At 44.7% G+C, this 25,357-nt stretch overlaps 3 protein-coding genes across 3 annotated transcripts in view; all 3 read left to right on the top strand.

Annotated features, from left to right (window-relative positions):
* LOC122458498 (GTPase IMAP family member 2-like) overlaps positions 1 to 25,357 on the top strand; it is a 237,450-nt gene that overhangs the window by 98,884 nt on the left and 113,209 nt on the right.
* The window catches only part of LOC119850710, an 829,101-nt gene that overhangs the window by 715,626 nt on the left and 88,118 nt on the right, over positions 1 to 25,357 (top strand). The window lies entirely within an intron of this gene.
* Positions 1 to 25,357, top strand: part of LOC119852254 (GTPase IMAP family member 8-like) — a 58,049-nt gene that overhangs the window by 30,140 nt on the left and 2,552 nt on the right. The window contains 4 exon segments of the mRNA XM_043507094.1: positions 16,691 to 17,002; positions 17,005 to 17,446; positions 23,525 to 24,000; positions 24,003 to 24,188. Of these exon segments, the coding sequence (XP_043363029.1) occupies positions 16,691 to 17,002; positions 17,005 to 17,446; positions 23,525 to 24,000; positions 24,003 to 24,188 (1,416 nt within the window).

Below are 25,357 nucleotides of genomic sequence, written 5' to 3'. Positions count from 1 at the left end.
TCCACCTTTGACACCATTTGACTCTCCAGTTACCACCCCATCTCCTTTCATCTCTATGCACATTGAATCCACTGTTTACAATCGCCATGCAGAGTTCTTCTCAGACAACTCCATCCTAGACTCTGTACACTCCAACTAACTCCCTGCTGTGCTCAACCGAAAGTGCTCCTAACACACTCTCTAATGACCTCTTCTTGGCCAAAGCTCAGAACCAGGACTCTCTCAACCTCCTCAACTGGTTGGCTGCCTTCAACACAGTCAACTGTGCTCTTCTTGAAATCTCATCTTCCCTTGGTATTCATTACTCCATCCTCTCCTCCTACCCCTCTAATCACTTTCAGTGTGTCATTCAGAGGATCCTCCTCTCCCCCCACTTTCTCTGGTGGTACCACAAAGCTGTGTCCTCAAGTCCCTCCTCTTTTCACTCTACACTTTGGCTCTGGGCAATCCAATCTGCAAACATGACTACAGCTACCTTCCCTATGCTAACAACCCAGAAATCTACGTCTCTATTCCTGACCCGTCTCCTTTGGCCCAGATTAGAACCTCAGCCTCTCTGATATCTGCTCGTGCACATCCATCTGAATCATAATATAATACCATAAGAATGGCCACACTGGGTAAGACCAAGGGTCCATCTAGTCCAGTATCCTGTCTTCCAACAGGGGCCAATCCTAGGTCAGAGGGAGTGAAGAGAACAGGGCAATTTTAAGTGATCCACCAAGTCATCCAGTCCCAGCTTCTGGCAGTTGGAGGTTCAAGGACACCCGGAGCATGGGGTTGTGTCCCTGACCATCTTGGCTAATAGGCATTGATGGACTTCTTCTTCACAAACTTCTGAACCCAGTTATGCTTTTTGCCTTCAAAACACCCCCTGGAAATGAGTTCCACAGTTTGACTGTGTGTTGTGTGAAGAAGCATTTCCTTTTCTTTGTTTTGAACTTGCTGCCTATTAATGCCACTGGGTGACCCCTGGTTCTTGTGTGATGTGAAGAGGTAAATAAGACCCCCCTATTCACTTTCTCCACCCCACTCATGATTTTATAGACCTCTGTCATCTCCCCCCTGAGTCGCCTCTTTTCTAATCTAAACAGTCCCAGTCTTTTTAATCTCTCATCATATGGAAGCTGTTCTCCTAATCATTTTTGTTGCCCTTTTCTGAACCTTTTCTAATTCTAACATATCTTTTTTGAGCTTGGACAAATAGACCTGCACACAGTATTCAAGACATGAGTGAACCTTGCATTTTTATAGTGGCATTGTAATATTTTCTGTTTTATTGACTATTCTTTTCCTAATGGTTCTTAACAGTCTGTTTGCTTTTTTGACTGTCGCTGTACATTGAGTGGATGTTTTCAGAGAACTCTCCACAATGATGCCAAGATCTCCTTCTCGAGTAGTAACAGCTAATGTAAACCTCATCGTTTTGGGGTTTTCCTGGACAATTCAGGTTTCAGAGTAGCAGCCGTGTTAGTCTGTATTCGCAAAAAGAAAAGGAGGACTTGTGGCACCTTAGAGACTAACAAATTTATTAGAGCATAAGCTTTCGTGAGCTAAGGCTCACAATACAAGCTCATATAAAGTCTGTCATTTTGTTAGTAGAAAATGATATGCACAAATACTGCTATCCCAAATGGAGTTTCCCAAACACTTCAATCCAAACACACTGGATTAGATATAACAATAAAACAAGTTTTTTAACTACAAAAGGATAGCTTTTAAGTGAATATAAGTAATGAGGCATAAGAATCAGGCATTAGTTGTGTTTTACTTTTATTTTTCTTGTAACCAATTCTAACATCAAACTGGAGTGAATTCAAAGCAAAGTCTCTCTCACCACATGTTTCAGCAGTCCTACTGGCTGAACTTCTTTCAGTCAGGATCCCCGCCTCCTCCCCCACCCCAGTCCATTGCTGCTTCCTTCGTTCTTCAAGTGTCATGGATGCCATAGGTAGAAAGAAAGGGCGGAAATCATTTGGGGTGTCTGCTCTCCCTTCTTATAGTTCTTTCTCTTTCTCAAGATCTATAAGAAGGGAGAGCAGACACCCCAAATGATTTCTGCCCTTTCTTTCTAAGAAAAGGTTTGACTAAGGTTTTTGCAACCCCAAAATGTCCACCAATTTTAAGCTCTTGACATAAAAATTCAGAACCTCCTTTTTCAATGTATCTGGTACCACCAGCTGGTACCTGTACCCATCACTCACTGGTCTCTCCCATCTCCTGTACAATATTCCATCTTTAAACTCCAAGCTCTCCCACCTTGGCCAGAAAGCTTTTACCATGGTATTGTGAAGAAAGGGACACTACATTCCAGGTGTCTGAATTTCCAGTTGATTTTCCAATCACACACTATCCTGACATCAGGATCCTCTCTTTGGGAAGTTTGTAGTTGCTCTGGGATCCATTCCTGCTGCAGCCCCACCCCCATTGTTCCAGAGGATGAACCAGGAAGATGGGCATTTCTATGGATTAGCGGAAGAGAGGCCCACCCATCTCCTTGAGCAGCTAATTCCTTGCTCTCCTATTAGGGCAGCATTTGCAACTAGCCACCCAACAAGGCCATCTGGACAAGGTGCCAGCATTACCATGCCTATGGCCAGGCCTGTCTGTGATTGTGCGGGATCGTAGCATGGCAGTTTCTCCAACTGCCTGGCAAACTGTCCCTCAGGACTGCTGCATCAAAACAGCCATTGCAGGGAAGCATGGTCTGTCCTGACCGTAAACTTCTTCCTGTACAAATAGCAATGGAAATGTTCTATTGATTTAATCACTGACAGGAGCTCCTTTCAGCTGGTGCAGTAATTTCTCTCAGGAGAACTTAGACTTTTACTATCATAAGCCACCACCCTCTAAAGTCCCTTTTGTGTTGTCAATACCTCCCCCAGACTGTAAGCACTAGCATCTGTGTCCAGCAGGAAAGGGGTTTTGAAACATGGCTGGGCCAAGGCAGGAGCAGTCACCAAAGCCTTTTTCCACTCTCAGAATGCTCCATCACACTCTGCTGACATGGAACTGGTTTCCCTTCCTCACACAACATAGTCAGTGGTTTTCCAATACTGGCAAACCCACAATTGAACCTATAGTACCAGGAGCAGAGCCCTATAAAACAGCACATCTGTGCATGTCTGGGGCATTGGCCAGCTCTGTACAGTCTCCGTTTTCTTTTTGTCAGGGGAAATTCCCTCCCCACCCATTGAGTGCCCAAGGTAGGTTATGTCTTTATGGAACAACTCACATTTCTTTGGGTTCAGTTTCAAATTTCCAACTTCAGCTTATCACAAACTATTTGTAAATGTTTTAGTTCCTGCTCAAATGTTTTAGCCTGCAGCAGGCTATCCTCTAGGTATAACAGAGAGGCTGAGAGAGGCATGCAATGTAATACCCTCTCCATTCGTCTTACAAACGTGGCTGGTGTATTGCACAAGCCAAAAGCCATCACTTTAAATTGCCCTGCTGTGAAATCAGCCTCTTCCCTGTCCTTTGGGTCCACTTCCACTTGTCAATACCCACTTGTAGTGTGGAAAACTACATTGAACCTGCCACAGCATCTGGGGTAGCATCTATTCATGGTAATGGATAAGAATCCTTTAAAGTGATTTCATTGAATTTGCAATAGTCCACACAGAATCTGGTGCTGCTGTCCTTTGTCATAAGCAGAACTATGGATGAGGCCCAAGACTGTTTGAAAGCTCAACAATGCCTTCTTCATACGTTCCGATCGCCTGTAGTACCTCTTCCCTTTTTGTTACTAGTAACAGATTGAGGTTGCTATTTAATAGGTCGGTTTCTTCCAGTATTAATCTTGTACTGGACCAGAAGAGAACAACTTATATCTTTGTTGGATGGGAGAACAACTCCTGATTCCTAACCAGAAGGTCTCTTACCCTGTTGCGCTGTCCCCCATTTGAGTGTACAGCACTGCACTGAAGAAGTCCAATAGAATTATGGCCGCTCACCTTCACCCCTTCACCACTGTAGTTTTTTTCTATACCAGTATTTACCAGATCCACTGGTTCATATTTCACAGCCCCAGTTCCCTTTTGTATTCTTTGCTGCTTGTCGGAAACATTCAGCAAATGAACAGAGATCAGTTCATGTTTCAGATCCACAAGAGCTTTAGCAGCTAAGATTCCTGTGAGACCCTGGGTCTCAAAACAGGTTCCAACCACACCCCATCTTTCCCTTACTGGAAAACTAACACAACATGTAGCTGTTATAGGGGTTTCTGCCCCTGAGGGCAGGACAATTTGTTCACTGCAAACCAGTTGCCTACACACAATTTGTCATCCATGGGCCATGTCTTAAAAGAGAATTCATAGACTGTATTTGTAAGACACGTTTCCTGGCACTGATTACACAGTTATTAGCCAAAACAAATCTAAGTCCATTAATACCTCATTTACTATTTCAGCCACCCAGACGTCTTGCTTGAATGGCAGAACTCCAGTCTTCAAATCCAGTTTTTGGACTGGTGCCCTTACCCCAGTCACTGTCTCCATTTGAGACCAATTAAGTGCCCCCATTTTGGATCCCCTATTCCCCAGCCCTTTTAGTGTGTCAGGTCTAGTAACTTATGTTTGAGCCTGTGTCAATTATCCCCATACACATCACAGTTTCTAGTATACACAATAGCCAAACCCCCATTGTTTTTTAACTGCCCAGATTTAAACAAAACCTGTGGGGCTAATCCTTTAGTTTGGTGTCCCCTCATTTCCCAAACTGGGAGAAAGGATTTCACTAGACCCTTGCACCAGTCTGTTTTGGCCTGTCCTAAAAAGGAACATTGTTATAAGTTTGTGGCCAATTTATTTATAGTATCAGCATTTATCTGAATTGTTTCCTTTAATTTTTGCACTATTGCCAATTTCCCTTCTCTCACAAACCAAATTTATCATTTCCTCTAATTGTTCAATAAGGTTGTGAACCAGATAGAAATCCCCTCTTGCATTTTACTTATTAGACACAGAGCTGTGCTCACAGGGTCATGGCGATCAGCTTCCATCTTCCTTTTATGATGCACGGCCACATGGAAAGATTCAAGTTCTCTGGCAAACTCCGCAACCTCGCAAGTGTCTTTGCCCCCTTTTGCTGATTGTAATCTGCAAGTCCAAGTCCAGCTGAGCATCTAGAAATTGATCCCTCGGCAGTTTATCCAGGAAGGCCTTGTTGGTAGCTGGGTATGTCAGAAGCACAAGCCTCTGCAAGTCCTCTACCAGTTCAGTTGGGTTTCTGCTTTCCCTCTCCTTCCAGCTCTTAGCTGTGCCCTGTCCAGCTCAGATACGTTGCTAGCTCCAAACCACATCTCAAGCCTGGTACCAGGTCTGGATAACTCAGTCTCTCTTCTAGGGGTAAGTTTGGCAGCACCATCAGAGCTGGGCTTCCTAAGCTGCCTGCTTGTAACCCCTCTTTCTGTCCCAGCTCCCAGCCATTCTTTTGAGCTGCAATGTTGAGTTGAATCAAACAAGCCTCTCAGGGAGAATCATCTGAGCTGGGACAGCCCGACCTCTCCCCTGTGGGCCTCTGTGGGTTCCAAACAGGGCAGAAATCTCTTGTAAATGTCCAGTCTTTCCCAAGTCCTCTGGCTGGCTCAATTCCCCATCCAGGAAGGCTGCCTTCCACGGTGGTCTGTGACCCTTTGATTTCCTTCTGCAGCTGAATTTTTAGTTTCATAAGTCCTTGCTGCAGCATGTCTTCTTTGGAAAGTTCCAAACTGGCTAATGTCTGTTTGGTCTCTTCTATTTAATAGAAAAACTTCTTGTCTGTGTCAGTCACATTGTTGGTTACCTCATCATCTTTCAGAAAAGATGGGGACAAATTGGAGAAAACCCAGAAGAGAGAAATAAAAAAGATTGAAGGTCGAGAAAACATGACTTACAAGAAAAGATGGAAAACATTGGGTTTGTTTAGTCTGGAGAAGAGAAGATGGAGAAGGGGCATGATAACAGTTTTTAAGTTTATAAAAGGTTGTTACAAGGAGAAGGGAGAAAAATTGTCCTCCATAACGTCTGATGATAGGACAAGAAGCAATAGGCTTAAATTGCAGCAAGGGAGATTTAGGTTGGACATTAAGAAAAACTTCTTAACTGTCAGGGTGGTTAAGCACAAGAATAAATTGCCTGGGGAGATTGTGGAATCTCCATCATTGGAGATTTTTAATAACAAGTTAGATAAACATCTGTCAGGAATGGTCTAGTTATTGCTTAGACCTAACTTGAGTGCAGGAAACTAGACTAGATGACTTATTGGGGCCCCTTCCAATGCTACATGTCTATAATTCTGTGAGCAATCCATTTCACCATTCCAGCCTGGGGATGTTGCAGGTGGGTTTCACAATCTGACGACTTTGTAGTTGCTGTTACAGCAGGGATCTCACTTCTGCCTGCAAGTCACCTCTGAGCCCTTTCCGGAAAAGGGGTGGAGTCGGGGTGCAGTTGGGAGTGGGAGGGGGCTCGAGCACCCACCGGTGCCACGAAAAATTGGTACCTATGCCAGTGGATATAGTATACTTAGATTTTTAGAAAGCCTTGGACAAAGTCCCTTACCAAAGGCTCTTAAGCAAAGTAAGCTGTCATGGGATAAGAAGGAAGGTCCTCTTATGGATCAGTAACTGGTTAAAAGATAGGAAACACAGGGTAGGAATAAATGGTCAGTTTTCAGAATGGAAAGAGGTAAATAGTGGTGTTCCCCAGGGGTCTGTACTGGGGCCAGTAGTGTTCAACATATTCATAAATGTTCTGGAAAATGGAGTAAACAGTGAGGTGGCAAAATTCGCAGATGATACAAAAGTACTCAAGACAGTTAAGTCCCAGGCAGATTGCAAAGAGATGCAAAAGGATCTCACAAAACTGAGTGCTGGGCAACAAAATGGCAAATGAAATTCAATGTTGATAAATGCAAAGTAATGCACTTTGGAAAACATAATCCCAACTGTACATATAAAATGATGGGGTCTAAATTAGCTGTTACCACTCAAAAAAAAGATCTTGGAGTCATTGTGGAGGGTTCTCTGAAAACATCCACTCAATGTGCAGCGGCAGTCAAAAAAGCGAACAGAATTTTGGGAATCATTAGGAAAGGGATAGATAATAAGACATAAAATATCGTATTGCCTCTAAATAAATCCACGGTTCGCCCACATCTTGAATACTGTGTGCAGATGTGGTCTTCCCCATCTCAAAAAAGATATATTGGAATTAGAAAAGGTTCAGAAAAGGGCAACAAAAATGATGAGGGGTATGGAACAGCTTCGCTATGAGAAGAGACTAATAAGACTGGGACTATTCAACTTGGAAAAGAGGAGACTAAGGGGGGATATGATTGAGGTCTATAAAATAATGACTGGTGTGGAGAGAGTAAATAAGGAAGTGTTATTTATTCCGTCTTATAAACACAAGAACTAGGGGCCACCAAATGAAATTGATAGGCAGCAGGTTTAAAACAAACAAAAGGAAGTATTTCTTCACACAACACACAGTCAACCTGTGGAACTCCTTGCCAGAGGATGTTGTGAAGGCCAAGACTATAACAGGGTTCAAAAAAGAACTAGATAAGTTCATGGTGGATAAATCCATCAATGACTATTATCCAGGCTGGGTAGGGATGGTGTCCCTAGCCTCTGTTTGCCAGAAGCTGGGACTGAGCGACAGGGGATGGGTCACTTGATGATTACCTGTTCCGTTGATTCCCTCTGGGGCACCTTCCAAATATCGGAAGGCAGGATATTGGGCTAGATGGACCTTTGGTCTGACCCAGTGTGGCTGTTCTTATGTTCCTAAGGTTCATGTGCAGCTGCTGACATAGAACCTCTTCTCCTTGACATCTGCACCTCTAGCTTTCCCCTGAAAGGTCTGCGCACCGCTCCACTCCCACATAAGCCTTTAAAAACCTGGGAGATTTGTACACAAAAACATTTCAGTGAAGCAGCTAGTTTCCTGCACACAATATAACTGAGAAACCCACAAAAGCAAAAAGATGAAAAGTTAAACCACCTGCCAGTAAATAATCTCTACTCCTCCAACCACAGATACACACTTCACCATGACTCCAGCTCACATGTATCAACGTTAACACTACCCCACAAACTACCAGTCTTCCATCATCCCTTCTACCAAAGTACTGCCTCCCAACGCAAGACACTGCTAAACAAAACACCCACCGCTATACCAACAGTAATGGGCCAGTGCTCTCAGGTGATAAGCAACATTTTCTTGCAGCTTGGCTCAGGAACTTCAGTTCTCACCTGCCACCCAGCTTCCTATTTCAGTTCTGGGGCTTCCTACATGGCTCTGCTTATGCACATCAGTCTTGAATTAGTCTTGAACTACAGTAGAATCATAGAATCATAGAATATCAGGGTTGGAAGGGACCCCAGAAGGTCATCTAGTCCAACCCCCTGCTCAAAGCAGGAACAAGTCCTAGTTAAATCATCCCAGCCAGGGCTCTGTCAAGCCTGACCTTAAAAACCTCCAAGGAAGGAGATTCCACCACCTCCCTAGGCAACGCATTCCAGTGTTTCACCACCCTCTTAGTGAAAAAGTTTTTCCTAATATCCAATCTAAACCTCCCCCATTGCAACTTGAGACCATTACTCCTCGTTCTGTCATCTGCTACCATTGAGAACAGTCTAGAGCCATCCTCTTTGAAACCCCCTTTCAGGTAGTTGAAAGCAGCTATCAAATCCCCCCTCATTCTTCTCTTCTGCAGACTAAACAATCCCAGCTCCCTCAGCCTCTCCTCATAAGTCATGTGCTCTAGACCCCTAATCATTTTTGTTGCCCTTCGTTGTACTCTTTCCAATTTATCCACATCCTTCCTGTAGTGTGGGGCCCAAAACTGGACACAGTACTCCAGATGAGGCCTCACCAGTGTCGAATAGAGGGGAACGATCACGTCCCTCGATCTGCTCGCTATGCCCCTACTTATACATCCCAAAATGCCATTGGCCTTCTTGGCAACAAGGGCACACTGCTGACTCATATCCAGCTTCTCGTCCACTGTCACCCCTAGGTCCTTTTCCGCAGAACTGCTGCCGAGCCATTCGGTCCCTAGTCTGTAGCGGTGCATTGGATTCTTCCATCCTAAGTGCAGGACCCTGCACTTATCCTTATTGAACCTCATTAGATTTCTTTTGGCCCAATCCTCCAATTTGTCTAGGTCCTTCTGTATCCTATCCCTCCCCTCCAGCGTATCTACCACTCCTCCCAGTTTAGTATCATCCGCAAATTTGCTGAGAGTGCAATCCACACCATCCTCCAGATCATTTATGAAGATATTGAACAAAACGGGCCCCAGGACCGACCCCTGGGGCACTCCACTTGACACCGGCTGCCAACTAGACATGGAGCCATTGATCACTACCCGTTGAGCCCGACAATCTAGCCAGCTTTCTACCCACCTTATAGTGCATTCATCCAGCCCATACTTCCTTAACTTGCTGACAAGAATGCTGTGGGAGACCGTGTCAAAAGCTTTGCTAAAGTCAAGAAACAATACATCCACTGCTTTCCCTTCATCCACAGAACCAGTAATCTCATCATAAAAGGCGATTAGATTAGTCAGGCATGACCTTCCCTTGGTGAATCCATGCTGACTGTTCCTGATCACTTTCCTCTCCTCTAAGTGCTTCAGGATTGATTCTTTGAGGACCTGCTCCATGATTTTTCCAGGGACTGAGGTGAGGCTGACCGGCCTGTAGTTCCCAGGATCCTCCTTCTTCCCTTTTTTAAAGATGGGCACTACATTAGCCTTTTTCCAGTCATCCGGGACTTCCCCCGTTCGCCACGAGTTTTCAAAGATAATGGCCAAGGGCTCTGCAATCACAGCCGCCAATTCCTTCAGCACTCTCGGATGCAATTCGTCCGGCCCCATGGACTTGTGCACGTCCAGCTTTTAGTACCCCCAGTTCCCTTGGCCATTGGTTTATCCCAAACAGCTGTCCAGATATTGTATATTTTTGTACTCTTGCCAAGCAGTAGCAGAATTCATGGCTGTGCATGCTGGTTTCATGTTTGGAATTGAATACAATCCTGGGAATCTTTCACTTCCTACTATGGGCATGGAATCACGTGACATGCAAATGTGTCTCAAAGACCCATTCATGAACCTTAGTCTGAACTCTCAGAAACTCGTCTTTGAGTCCTGGGCTGCATACTTCCCTCCTTTCCCCCAATTCACCCTTTTCCAGTCCTCATTACAAACCAGCCCCAACTTGCTGTATCCTGTGCTTCTCCAGCATTGGCCCCACAGCTGTGCCAATAAACTCCAGTCCTCGTCTGCAGCTTCTGTCTGGGATCGAACACAGCTCCAAGAAGACTTACGGAGTGGAACACTGGACGAGTATATCTCCCACCCGGATAACAAACAGCTTCAGGAGCTGATCGAACAGTGCCAGGGCCGATAAACAATAAAGCTACATGGGTGGAACGGACTACCCAGGCTGAAGAGCTGATGACTAAGATTGCTCATATGGTGGAGGAGGAGAATAAAGACCATCTGGTGTGTAAAGCACCTGAGAAGCTTCTAAAAGAAAATGAGACAGATAAAAGTAAAAATAAGATGGGCAAAGTGGAAGATGATATGCAAGTGGATATACAGGGAGGAATTCAAGGGGAAGAGTACTCATCCAGAAAACAGGGAAATCCCATGGGGAAAAAACAACACTGCAAACAGAAGAAAGCAAAAGTAGGTTTCATTGTATGTTAGGTTCCTTAGGGCCTGTCTACACTACCGTGCAGCGTCGATCTAAGATACAGAACTTCAGCTACGTGAAAAGCGTAGTTGAAGTCAGCGTACTTAGATCTTCTTACCACAGTGTCTTCATTGCGGTAACTCAACAGCTGATGCTCTCCCGTCAACTCCGCTTGCGCTCCTCATTCAGGTGGAGTACTGGAATTGACAGGAGAGCTCTCAACCCCCGCTGGATCGATCCCTGCTCACCGATACGGCGGGTAGTGTAGACTGCAGAGGTAAATTAATTTCTGTTTGGAGGGGAGGACACAAGGATCTGCCCCAATGAAATATAAAGGTGAGATGCTGGGGAATGAACTATTAGACTGGATAGTCCTACCATTTCCCTGACTCTGGACTTCATTACGTAAAAGCCAGTGCTTAAGGATTGTGATATGTCCTCCTAAACTCTTGTAGCTCGTTTACAACATCCCACCACTTGTCTCCAACGTTGCAGTAATCATAATTCATAATCCACTGATTACTCCCCTCATTGAGTCTGCCATCATCCTTCTCAAAAACCCCGCCTTAGATCTCCTCTTTCACTGGCTACTGCCCACTTTCCACCTTTATTAGCAACATCTCATAAGCATTTAGTTCTTATCACCAACCTATCAAGCTCTGGTCACTCCCAGTCTGTCTTTTCTCCCTCTCTACGCACCCATTCAGCAAAGTCCTTAAGCGCACACTTAACTTTAAGTTCTTTCCTCAACTGTTTTAATTGTTTTAATGCACACATGGCCAGTTGTCATACCCAGGCTCACCCTCCTTGCTTATCCCCTCCTTCCCCCATTTCACCTTCTAGCCTACCTATAAAAATGAAAAAACTAGGGCTCTGAAGTGATTAAAAAATGCATCATGATTAAGCGCATTGTAAATAATAGAATACATTTATTTAAATATTTTGGATGTTTTCCACATTTTTCAAATATATCGATTTCAGTTACAACACAGAATGCAAAATGTACAGTGCTTATTTTATATTTATTTTTATTACAAATATTTGCACTGTAAAAAAGAAACAAAAGAAATAATATTTCAATTCAACTCATACAAGCACTGTAGTGCAATCTCTTTATCATGAAAGTTGAATTTATGAATGTGGAATTATGCACTCAAAAATAAAACAATGAAAAACTTTAGAGTCTACAAGTCCACTCAGTCCTTTTTCTTGTTCAGCCAATCGCTCAGACAAACAAGTTTGTTTACATTTGCGGGAGATAATGCTGCCCGCTTCTTGTTTACAGTGTGACCTGAAAGTGAGAACAGGCATTTGCATGGCACTGTTCTAGCTGGCATTACAAGATATTTACCTGCCAGATGCACTAAAGATTAATATGTCCTTTCATGCTTCAACCACCATTATAGAGGACATGTGTCCATGCTGATAATGGGTTCTGCTCGATAACAATCCAAAGCAGTGTGGACTGACACACATTCATTTTCATCATCTGAGTCAGATGCCATCAGCAGAAGTTTGATTTTCTTTTCTGGTGGTTCGGGTGCTGTAGTTTCCTCATCGGAGTGTTGCTCTTTTAAGACTTACGAAAGTATGCTTCACACCTCGTCCCTTTCGGATTTTGGAAGGCACTTCAAATTCTTAAATCTTGGTTCGAGTGCTGTAGCGATCTATAGAAATCTTCTTTGTGTGTTGTCAAATCTGCAGTGAAAGTGTTCTTAAAACGAACATGTTCTGGGTCATCATCTGAGATAGCTATAACATGAAATATATGGCAGAATGCAAATAAACACGGAGCAGGAGACATACAATTCTCCCCCCAAGAAGTTCAGTCACAAATTTAATTAATGCATTATTTTTTTAATGAGCATTATCAACATGGAAGCATGTTCTCTGGAATGGTGACTGAAGCATGAAGAGGCATACACATTTTCAGTATTCTGGCATGTAAATATCTTGCAATGCCGGCTACAAAAGTGCCATGCGAATGCCTGTTTTCACTTTTGGGTGACATTGTAAATAAGAAGCGGGCAGCATTATCTCCCATAAATGTAAACAAACTCGTTTGTTTGAGCGATTGGCTGAACAAGAAGTAGGATTGAGTGGATTTGTAGGCGCCAAAGTTTTACATTGTTTTATTTTTGAGTGCAGTTATATAACAAACAATAATTCTATATTTGTATGTTGCACTTTCCCAATTAAGAGATTGTACTACAGTACGTGGATGAGGGGAATTTCTTTTGTTTATAATTCTTTTGTTATGCAGTTTCCTCTCTCTTGGTTTAATGCTTCTCTCCCTCTTCACCCCATGTCATGGCGCTGCTGCTGCCACCGTATCCAGGCCTGGGGTGGTGATGGCAGGGGCCAGCCGCACAAGGGCTGACTGCTGGGCTTGTGGGCTCCTGCCATTGCTCCTCTTTGTGCAGGCTGGGGCCTCCCTCCTTTCTGCATCACTGCGGCCAGCCTCCAGGCATGTGGATCCTGCCCAGGAAGATGCATCTCACTCCCTCTGAGCCAAGCACCTACCACGACCACTCAGGGACAGATTTTCACCTTATGCACCTCTAGGCACTGCATCTTAAGTGCTCATCCCCCCACCACTGACCCTGGTGTTTTCCATAAAAAATGAAATTTTTAACCCACTTTTAACTTGTAGGCACCCCTAGAATGCCAGCGCCCCCAGGCATGTGCCTATTGTTCCTAATTGGAAATCCAGCCCTATCACCACTCCGGCCCAGGACCCAACAATGACAATGCTGCCCATGGGAGCCAGCTGAGGTCACTCAATTAGGGTGAACTGCAAAATAGAACGGGCAGACAAACCCCAAACGCTGGTGTATATTCCACTACTTAGATTTACCAAGCCAGCCCAAAACGGCTTCTATTGTACCTCCCTAGTTACTCAGAAGTCTTGGGTCTTCATCCAGACACACATGTCAGATATGATGATGATTACTGAACATCTTAGCTCATCATATAAAAGAAAAGATTCTTCCATTCCCAAAGGATCAGCCACACACCCAGGTCCAATTATAACTTAGATCTTACCCAAAATACATCCTTATAGTCAACTCTTGTTAACTAAACCAAAAGTTATTAAAAAAGAAAAGAGAGAGGATGTTGGTTAAAAGATCAATAGACATACAGACTTGAATTCAATTCTTGAGGTTTAGATACATAGCAGAGATGAGTTTGTAGTCCCCAAAAATCCTTTTAGAAATAGTCCATAGGTTATAGTTCAATGTCCATATTCAGGGCGACTCCAGTCAGTGACTGGGGATCTCGATCCTTATGGTTCAGGATTTCCCCTTCTTGAAACACAAAGCAGATCTAAGATAAAACAGGATGGTGTTCCAGGGTTTTTATACATTTTCCAGCAGCCTCTTGGCCTGAGAGAATAAACCAGGGATAGGCAACCTATGGCACGCCTGCCAAAGATGGCATGCAAGCTGATTTTCAGGGGCACTCACACTGCCCAGGTCGTGGCCACCGGTCTGGGGGGCTCTTCATTTTAATTTAATTTTAAATGAAGCTTCTTAAACATTTTAAAAACCTTATTTACTTTATATACAACAATGGTTTAGTTATATATAAAAAGAGACTTATAGAAAGAGACCTTCTAAAAACGTTAAAATGTATGACTGGCACGTGAAACCTTAAATTAGAGTGAATAAATGAAGACTCGGCACACCACTTCTGAAAGGTTGCGGACCCTTGGAATAAGCTAAACTTTCCTTCTCCCAAACATCCTGGCAATTAGCGCAGGATAATTTATCCATTAAACAGTTCAGATACAGGTTACCACAACCTTCAAAGAGACATATAGACAATAATACTATTTCACTCACGTGTCTTCCTAAATGTTAATACTCCTTTTTTTGATCTTTGAATCAAAGCCAGAGCGATAGACAAGACTTGTTTGCTTATATCACAAGGCCTAAGCAAATATCTCCCCTTCTACCTCTAACAATGCAGGCTGCATTTCACAGCTCTGTTCATTTACGTATCTTCCTAACCAGTCTTTAAAGTTTGGCCATGGGTCAGGTCAGTCTGTGAGTTCATTAACTCTTTCTCAACCTTCAATGAGATATTATATTACACTCATAACGTCACACACTGGGTGCAGGGTCTCGCCGCCACCCTCATAGAGCTGACGTGGGGTGACAGCAGATCAGACACACACAGAACATGCCCCCCCCCGACACACAGAGATGGTGTCAGCAGGGACCCCCATGCAGGAACCCCTGCTCCAGGGGAGTGGGAGCAGCAGACAGTGGTCTCTGTTTTATTCTGTTTGCAGAATGAGAGCTCCAGCTCAAATCTCAGACTGACAGCCTCCCCTTCCCCTTCCCTCTCGTCTTACTGTGTCCCCAACTCCTTCCAGTGACCCCTGCAGTCACTGCAACGCTCCCCTCCATCTCTCCTCGCTCATTCCAGCCCCATGTTCGCTGCCACCTCCTCGCCCTCCCAATCTCTCATTCTCTCTCTTCTGCTCCCTCCTTGCTCTCAGGTATCAGCTTGAGCTCTGTGCTCCACACCCTGGAGAGGAAAGCTCCCCTCACAGGACCCCATTTCCTCCTCCAGCTTCCCCCTCACCCCTGACTACGTGCAGGAGTCCAGGCCACTCCCCACCCCTTCCCGTGAGCAATGGCAGGGGCTCAATCTGCCCTGGTGGTGGGACTGGAACCCGGCAGCTCCTCTCAGCCCTAGGTTCCTCCCACACCCCCTAGTCCCTCTACTCTCCATTCCTGTGAGCCCCCCGCTCAAACCGGTTACCAGCCTTGCCTCCTGCCCCTCTGCTTTTCTGATCAGGCCCCTCCCTCCCATCTTTCACCCTCCCCTCTGCCTTCTCCCTGCCCCGCCTCTGGTAGCCAGACAGCAGGTGCCCGGAGAGGGTGATGCTGAGGAGCAGCAGCTCAGCACGCTCCCCATTGGCACTCGGAGCTACCAGCACCGAGCCTGGAGACAGCCTGTGCTGTGGTCAGTGACCTCCAACCCCACAGACAGACCCATGTGTCCCCCATTCTGTGCGTGGGAGCAGGTCACTGATACCAGCTGTCTCTGCTCCAGGGCCGGGCCTGGTCCCTGGCTGGGAGGAGTTCAGCACGTTGGGTGTCAACAGCTGAGTCTTGGCGTAGGGACGTTGCTAGTTCCTTGATCTTACTGAGATAAGGGATACTGCATCTGCTGGTAATTAGGAGGATCTGCTGGGTCCATAGACCAGGGGTTGGCAACTGTCTGCCAAAGGTTGCCGACCCCGTCCATAGACGTTGTTACTGAGAACTGGCTGGATCAAGTGTGCTGCAGGGCTCTGGGGTTACCTCCTCTTGGGGATGCTGCCAATCTCTCAGAAAGGGCCCGGCCTGCTGCTGGGGATCTTTCACTCCCCACATTGGGCACAGAGTCAAGTGACATGCACACGTATTCCAAAGATCCACCCGTGAACCTCAATCTGATTTCACAGCATCTCTCCCCTTTCAAACCTGGGGCTGCAGCCTTCCCTCCCTATCCACCATTATAGCCCCAGTTTACCCTGTCCCAGCCTCATTTCAAATCAGCGCAAACTTGCTGCATTCTGCATTTCTCCAGCCTTCGCCCACAGTTGTGCCAATAAACTCCCGTCCTCGTCCGCTGCTTCTGTCTGGGACTGAACACAGCTCCATTAACAGGCCTCAGTCCTGAATCCAGCACTCCCCAGTCCTCCAGTCGTAGGTCTGTCCTAACCCGATGGTGCAAAGTGCTGTGCTGTGCGATGTTTTTCCAATGTATAAAGGTTCACTAGGATGAGACGTAAGCTCACTTCAGTTTCAGCAGGACTCATTTGGATCCAAGACCTCTAGGATTCACTGACTTGATCAATAGCCCCCTGGGCTGCCCTTTTAGCCTTCCATAGAAAGTTAAAGCATTAAGCCAAGTGTGAGCACAGGGTCACAAATCTTAGTTCTCTGCCACCTCTTTGATACCTGTGCAGAGATGTTGTCAATCTGTCACACTTGTTCCCAACAGGGCCGGAGAATGGCAGCCAACTCACTGGGGAATCAGAACTAAGGATCATCCTCCTCGGTAAGAGTGGAGGTGAGAAAAGTGCAACAGGAAACGCCATCCTTGGGGAGGAGAAGTTTAAGTCTGTACTGGAGGCTACGCCCATTACTCAGAGATGTAGTGAAGGCAGCAAGACCTGGAAAGGAAGGAAGCTTGTGGTTGTCAACACGCCTGCTATTTTGGACACCAAGGACTCTGATGAACAAACCAACCGTGAGATCAGTTGCTGCATGGAGCTCTCCTCCCCAGGCCCCCATGCACTGGTGCTGGTAACCGAGCTGGAGGTTTCACAGAGGAAGACCAGCATGCCGTGAGGAGAGTACAAGAGATTTTTGGCCCCGAGGCCATGAAGTACACAATCGTCTTAGTCACCCTCAGAGAAGACTTACCGAGTGGAAACTTGGAGGAATATATCTCCCACCCGGATAACAAACAGCTTCAGGAGCTGATCAAACAGTGTCAGGGCCGATACTGCGCTTTCAGCAATAAAGCTACATGTGCAGACCGGACTGCCCAGGCTGAAGAGCTGATGACTAAGATTGCTCGTATGGTGGAGGAGGAGAATAAAGACCATTTGGTGTGTAAAGCACCTGAGAAGCTTCTAAAAGAAGATGAGACAGATAAAGGTAAAGATAAGATGGGCAAAGTGGGAGATGAAATGGAAAAGGATATGCAGGGAGGAGCTCAAGGGGTAGAGCACTCATCCATGAAAACAGGGAAATCCAATAGGAAAAAAACAACACTACAGACAGAAGAAAACAAAAGTAGGTTTCACAGTATGTTGGGTTCCTTAGGGCTTGTCTACACTACTGCACAGGGTCCATCTAAGTTGCGCAACTTCAGCTACGTGAATAGCGTAGCTGAAGTCGACGTACTTAGATCTCCTTACCGCAGTGTCTTCACTGCAATAAGTCATCAGCTGACGCTCTCCTGTCTACTCTGCTTGCGCTCCTCGTTCTGGTGGACTACCGGAGTTGACAGGAGAGCGCTTGGCAGTCAATTATTGCGATCCAGGTGTTCAGCACTGTCCCTGTGATGATCAGGATTGAGTTACATCCATTTTGTAGTTCTCCTGTGCATTTTTACCAGATTTCATAGTGTCAATGAAATTAGAGGTGGATGGAAGAGACCTGCTAATTCATGTTGAATGTATATATTGGAAAATGTTGGAAGGTTGTTCCCTACTTTGCATTCTCACTTTTTTTTTTTCAAATTAGTTTTATGGAAGTTTGTGATTGGGCTATTATCACTTAAGAGATGGTTCCATCTGTTAATAAGGTTTCCTGTTACCTTACATTTTCTTTTGGCTCAGTATTATGCCATTATTTTTAGTTATAAATCCTTGAGCCACCCAACAGTCCATCCTTCCAAAACACCAATCATTTTATTGCTCTTCTCTAGAACCCCCATAACTTACCTTGTGTGGTGATGAAGTGTTGAGATTTGAAAGCAATATTCCAATTGTAATCACTCTCTGAGCCCTAGGGGCTCTGTCACCTCTCTGCTCTTGGACATTTTGCCCTGCAGCCCAAAGCCATACTGGCTTTTTCTGCTGACATATCACATTGCAAACTTACTTCTAAATTGTTTCGCTAACACCCCCACAGACTCTAAAAATTCATGAAAGGACTTTTGCTGCTCTGTCACCCTACAGACTCATAAGCATTTGTTTTCCTGTAGCACCTGGAGACTAAGGGTCAAATTTTCAAAATTGCTTAAGTCTTAAATCCTGCATCTGAGCCACTCGGTGACTCGCACCTATCTCAGGCTATGTCTACACTAGAAATGCCACAGTGGCACAGCTGTAGCAGTTCAGTGTAGGCACTTCCTACACTGACAGGGGGTTTATTCCCTCATGGTGGTGAATCCACCTCTCCGAGAGGTGGTCCCTAGGTCAATGGAAGAATCCTTCTGTCGACTTAGCGCTGTTTGCACTGGGGCTTAGGTCAGCTTAACTACCTCTCTCCAGGGTCTGAATTTTTCATGCCCCTGAGTGATGTAGTTGGGTCGACTTAACCTTCTAATGTAGACCAGCCTTAGTGGAAAACGTTTTTTAAGGGTCAGTAAATGAAATTAGCAATTGCTCCTTACTGACATCACGTACAGTGAAACCTTTGCAAGAGATCAACTTATCAGGCCCACAGGTCTTGAAATTACCCCCAAAGTATTCCTGAATGTACTGAATCCAGTTCAACCCCACCAATATTAAACGACTATTGCCATTAAGCAACCAGTTTGACACACTCTTGAGAGGCTTTTAATTGGTGTCCCTCACTTTGATGTCACTTAATTGTAGATATGCCTGTGAGATTGCTTTCGGTGACTGCAGAGGTAAATTCATTTCTATTTGTTGGGGAGGAGACAAGGATCTGCACCAATGAAATATCAATGTGAGATGCTGGAGAAAGAACTATTAGACTGGATGGTCCTACCATTTCCCTGACTCTGGACTCCATTACATAAAAGCCAGTGTTTAGGGATTGTGATATGTCCTCCTAAACTCATGTAGCTCTTTTACGATCTCGCACCACTTGTTTCCAATATGGCAGCAATCTTCATTCACGATCCACTGATTTCTCCCCGCATTGAGTCTGCCATCATCCTTCTCAGAAACCCCACCTGAGATCTCCTGTCTTTCACCAGCTACTGCCCACGTTCCACCTTTTTTGGCAACATCTCATAAGAGTTTAACTCTTCTCACCTACCTAACAAGCTGTGGTCACTCTCAGTTTGGCTTTTCTCCCTCTCTAGGCACCCATTCGGCAAAGTTCTTAAGCTTGTATTGAAATTGTTTTAGAGCACACGTGGCCAGTTGTCATACCCAGGCTCACCCTCCTTGCTTGTCCCTTCCTTCCCCCATTTCACCATCCAGCCTAATTATAAAAATGAGAAAACCTCTGGCTCTCAAGGGATTATAAATATGAATCGCGATTAAGCGCATTGTAAATAATAGAATACATTTATTTGAATATTTTTGGATGTTTTCCACATTTTTCAAACATATTGATTTCAAGTACCGCACAGAATACAAAGTGTACAGTGCTGACTTTATATTTATTTTTATTACAAATATTTGCACTGTATAAAAGAAACAACAGAAATAATATTTCAGTTCAACTCATACAAGCACTGTAGTGCAATCTCTTTATCATGAAAGTTGAGCTTACAAATGTGGAATTATGCACTCAAAAATAAAACAATGTAAAACTTTAGAGTCTTCAAGTCCACTCAGTCCTTTTCCTTGTTCAGCCAATCGCTCAGACAAACAAGTTTGTTTACATTTGCGGGAGATAATGCTGCCCGCTTCTTGTTTACAGTGTCCCCTGAAAGTGAGAACAGGTGTTTGCATGGCACTGTTCTAGCTGGCATTACAAGATACTTACCTGCCAGATGCACTAAAGATTAATATGTCCTTTCATGCTTCAACCACCATTATAGAGGACATGCAACCATGACGGGTTCTGCTCGATAACAATCCAAAGCAGTGTGGACTGACACAGATTCATTTTCATCTGGGATCTGATTTGGATATGGATAGAGATCTCTTTAATGATTTTAATGAAGTAAATACTAATGGGAATTTTGTGATCATGGGAGACTTTAACTTCCCAGATATAGATTGGAGGACAAGTGCTAGTAATAATAATGGGGCTCAGATTTTCCTCTATGCGATAGCTGATGGATTCCTTCACCAAGCAGTTGCTGAACCAACAAGAGGGGATGCCATTTTAGATTTGTTTCTGGTGAGTAGTGAGGACCTCATAGAAGAAATGGTTGTAGGGGACAACCTTGGTTCAAGTGATCATGAGCTAATTCAGTTCAAACTGAATGGAAGGATAAACAAAAATAGATCTGTGTCTAGGGTTTTTGATTTCAAAAAGGCTAACTTTAAAAAATTAAGGAAATTAGTTAGGGAAGTGGATTGGAGTGAAGAACGTGCGGATCTAATGGCGGAGGAGGCCTGGAATTACTTGAAGTCAAAGTTGCAGAAACTATCAGAAGCCTGCATCGCAAGAAAGGGTAAAAAATTCATAGGCAGGTGTTGTAGACCAAGCTGGATGAGCAAGCATCTCAGAGAGGTGATTAAGAAGAAGCAGAAAGCATACAGGGAGTGGAAGATGGGAGGGATCAGCAATGAAAGCTACTTTATTGAGGTCAGGACATGTTGGGATAAAGTGAGAAAGGCTAAAAGCCATGTAGAGTTGGACCTTGCAAAGGGAATTAAAACCAATAGCAAAAGGTTCTATAGCCATATAAATAAGAAGAAAACAAAGAAAGAAGAAGTGGGACCACTAAACACTGAGGATGAAGTGGCGGTTAAGGATAATCTAGGCATGGCCCAATATCTAAACAAATACTTTGCCTCCATCTTTAATGAGGCTAATGAGGAGCTTAGAGATAGTGGCAGGATGACAAATGGGAATAAGGATATGGAGGTAGATATTACCACATCCGAGGTAGAAGCCAAACTCAAACAGCTTAATGGGACTAAATCGGGGGGCCCAGATAATCTTCATCTAAGAATATTAAAGGAACTGGCACACGAAATTGCAAACCCATTAGCAAGAATTTTTAATGAATCTTAAACTCAGGGGCTGTACCATATGACTGGAGAATTGCTAACATAGTTCCTATTTGTAAGAAAGGAAAAAAAGGTGATCTGGGTAACTACAGGCCTGTTAGTTTGAAATCTGTAGTATGCAAAGTCTTGGAAAAAATTTTGAAGAAGAAAATAGTTAAGGACATTGAGGTCAATGGTAATTGGGACAAAATACAACATGGTTTTACAAAAGGTAGATCGTGCCAAACCAACCTGATCTCCCTCTTTGAGAAGGTAACAGATTTTTTAGACAAAGGAAAGGCAGTGGATCTAATTTACCTCGATTCAGTAAGGCATTTGATACAGTTCCACCTGGGGAACTATTAGTTAAATTGGAAAAGATGGGGATCAATATGAAAATTGAAAGGTGGGAAAGGAACTGGTTAAGAGGGGGACTATAACGGGTTATACTGAAAGGTGAACTGTCAGGCTGGAGGGAGGTTACCAGTGGAGTTCCTCAGGGATCGGTTTTGGGACAAATCTTATTTAATCTTTTTATTACTGACCTTGGCACAAAAATGGGAGTGTGCTAATAAAGTTTGCAGATGACACAAAGCTAGGAGGTATTGCCAATTCAGAGAAGGACCGGGATATCATACAGGAAGATCTGGATGACCTTGTGAACTGGAGTAATAGTAATAGGATGAAATTTAATAGTGAGACGTGTAAGGTCATGCATTTAGGGGATAATAACAAGAATTTTAGTTATAAGATGGGGATGGATCAATTTGAAGTAACAGAAGAGGAGAAGGACCTCGAAGTACTGGTTGATCACAGGGTGACGATAAGCCACCAATGTGAATTGGCCGTGAAAAAAGCTAATACGGTCTTGGGCTGTATCAGGCGCGATACTTTCAGTAGAGATAAGGAGGTGTTAGTACCGTCACACAAGGCACTGGTGGGACCTCATCTGGAATACTGTGTGCAGGTCTCGTCTCCCATGTTTAAGAAGGATGAATTCAAACTAGAAAAGGTACAGAGAAGGGCTACTAGGATGATAGGAGGAATGTTAAACCTGTCTTATGAAAGGAGACTCAAAGAGCTTGGCTTGTTTAGCCTAATCAAAAGAAGGCCGAGGGGTGATATGATTGTTCTCTATAAATATATCAGAGGGATAAATACCAGGGAGGGAGAGGAAGTATTTAAGCTCAGTACCAATGTGGACACAAGAACAAATGGGTATAAACTGGCCCTCGGGAAGCTTAGACTTGAAATTAGACGAAGGTTTCTAACCATCGGGGAGTGAAGTTTTGGAACAGCCTTCCAAGGGAAGCAGTGGGGGCAAAAGACATATCTGGCTTCAAGATTAAGCTTGATAACCTTATGGAGGGGATAATATGATGGGATAGCCTAATTTTGGCAATTAATTGATCTTTGACTATAAGCAGTAAATATACCAAATGGCCTGTGATGGGATGTTAGATGGGATGGGATCTGAGTTATTATAGAGAATTCTTTCCTGGGTGTCTGGCTGGTGAGTCCTGCCCACATGCTCAGGGTTTAGTTGATCACCATATTTGGGGTCGGGAAGGAATTTTCGTCCAGGACAGATTGGCAGAGGCCCTGTGGGTTTTTTGCCTTCCTCTGCAGCATGGGGCACGGGTCACTCGCCTGAGGATTCTCTGCACCTTGAAGTCTTTAAACCATGATTTGAGGACTTCAATAGCTCAGACATAGGTTAGGGGTGAATTACAGGAGTGGGTGGGTGAGATTCTGTGGCCTGCGTTGTGCAGGAGGTCAGACTAGATGATCATAATGGTCCCTTCTGACCTTAAAGTCGATGAGTCCATGAGTCATCATTTCAGTCAGATGCCACCAGCAGAAGGTTGATTTTCTTTTTTGGTGGTTTGGGTTCTGTAGTTTCCGCATCGGAGTGTTGCTCTTTTAAGTCTTCCGAAAGCATGCTCCACACCTCGTCCCTCTCGGATATTGGAAGGCACTGTGTGATGTTTTTCCAATGTATAAAGGTTCACTAGCAAGAGACGTAAGCTCACTTCAGTTTCAGCAGGACTCATTTGGATCCAAGACCTCTAGGATTCACTGACTTGATCAATAGCCCCCTGGGCTGCCCTTTTAGCCTTCCATAGAAAGTTAAAGCATTAAGCCAAGTGTGAGCACCGGGCCACAAATCTTAGTTCTCTGACACCTCTTTGATACCTGTGCAGAGATGTTGTCAATCTGTCACACTTGTTCCCAACAGGGCCGGAGAATGGCAGCCAACTCACTGGGGAATCAGAACTAAGGATCATCCTCCTCGGTAAGCGTGGAGGTGAGAAAAGTGCAACAGGAAACGCCATCCTTGGGGAGGAGAAGTTTAAGTCTGTACTGGAGGCTACGCCTGTTACTCAGAGATGTAGTGAAGGCAGCAAGACCTGGAAAGGAAGGAAGCTTGTGGTTGTCAACACGCCTGCTATTTTTGACACCAAGGACTCTGATGAACAAACCACCCGTGAGATCAGTTGCTGCATGGAGCTCTCCTCCCCAGGCCCCCATGCACTGGTGCTGGTAACCGAGCTGGGAGGTTTCACAGAGGAAGACCAGCACGCCGTGAGGAGAGTACAAGAGATTTTTGGCCCCGAGGCCATGAAGTACACAATCGTCTTAGTCACCCTCAGAGAAGACTTACCGAGTGGAAACTTGGAGGAATATATCTCCCACCCGGATAACAAACAGCTTAGGAGCTGATCAAACAGTGTCAGGGCCGATACTGCGCTTTCAACAATAAAGCTACATGTGCAGACCGGACTGCCCAGGCTGAAGAGCTGATGACTAAGATTGCTCGTATGGTGGAGGAGGAGAATAAAGACCATTTGGTGTGTAAAGCACCTGAGAAGCTTCTAAAAGAAGATGAGACAGATAAAGGTAAAGATAAGATGGGCAAAGTGGGAGATGAAATGGAAAAGGATATGCAGGGAGGAGCTCAAGGGGTAGAGCACTCATCCATGAAAACAGGGAAATCCAATAGGAAAAAAACAACACTACAGACAGAAGAAAACAAAAGTAGGTTTCACAGTATGTTGGGTTCCTTAGGGCTTGTCTACACTACTGCACAGGGTCCATCTAAGTTGTGCAACTTCAGCTACATGAATAGCGTAGCTGAAGTCGACGTACTTAGATCTCCTTACCGCTCAAGGGGTAGAGCACTCATCCATGAAAACATTGCAAACTTACTTCTAAATTGTTTCGCTAACACCCCCACAGACTCTAAAAATTCATGAAAGGACTTTTGCTGCTCTGTCACCCTACAGACTCATAAGCATTTGTTTTCCTGTAGCACCTGGAGACTAAGGGTCAAATTTTCAAAATTGCTTAAGTCTTAAATCCTGCATCTGAGCCACTTGGAGACCCGCACCTATCTCAGCCTATGTCTACACTAAAAATGCGACAGTGGCACAGCTGTAGCAGTTCAGTGTAGGCACTTCCTACACTGACAGGAGGGGATCTTCCCTCACGGTGGTGAATCCACCTCTCCGAGAGGTGGTCACTAGGTCAATGGAAGAATCCTTTTGTCGACTTAGCGCTGTTTGCACTGGGGTTTAGGTCAGCTTAACTACCTCTCTCCAGAGTCAAGTGACATGCACACCTATCCCAAAGATTTGCCCATGAACCTCAATCTGATTTCACAGCACCTCTCCCCTTTCTAACCTGGGGCTGCAGACTTCCCTCCCTATCCGCTTCTATAGCCTCAGTTTACCCCGTTCCAGGCCTCATTACAAACCAGCCCCAACTTGCTGCATCCTGCACTTCTCCAGCCTTGGCCCCACAGCTATGTCAATAAACTCCAGTGCTCGTCTGCTGCTTCTGTCTGGGACCGAACACAGCTCCATTAACAGGCCTCAGTCCTGAACTGCAGCACTCTCTAGTCCTCCAGTCCAAGGTCTGTCCTAACCAGATGGTGCAAAGGGCTGTGCGATGTGTGATGTTTTTCCAATGTATAAAGGTTCACTAGGATGAGACATAAGCTCACTTCACTTTCAGCACGACTCATTAGGATCCAATACCTCTAGGATTCACTGACTTGATCAGTAGCC

The sequence above is a fragment of the Dermochelys coriacea genome, chromosome 2 (assembly GCF_009764565.3).
Source record: "Dermochelys coriacea isolate rDerCor1 chromosome 2, rDerCor1.pri.v4, whole genome shotgun sequence".
In the NCBI taxonomy this organism is placed as follows: domain Eukaryota; kingdom Metazoa; phylum Chordata; order Testudines; family Dermochelyidae; genus Dermochelys; species Dermochelys coriacea.
This window is presented reverse-complemented; position numbering and strand designations above follow the sequence as displayed.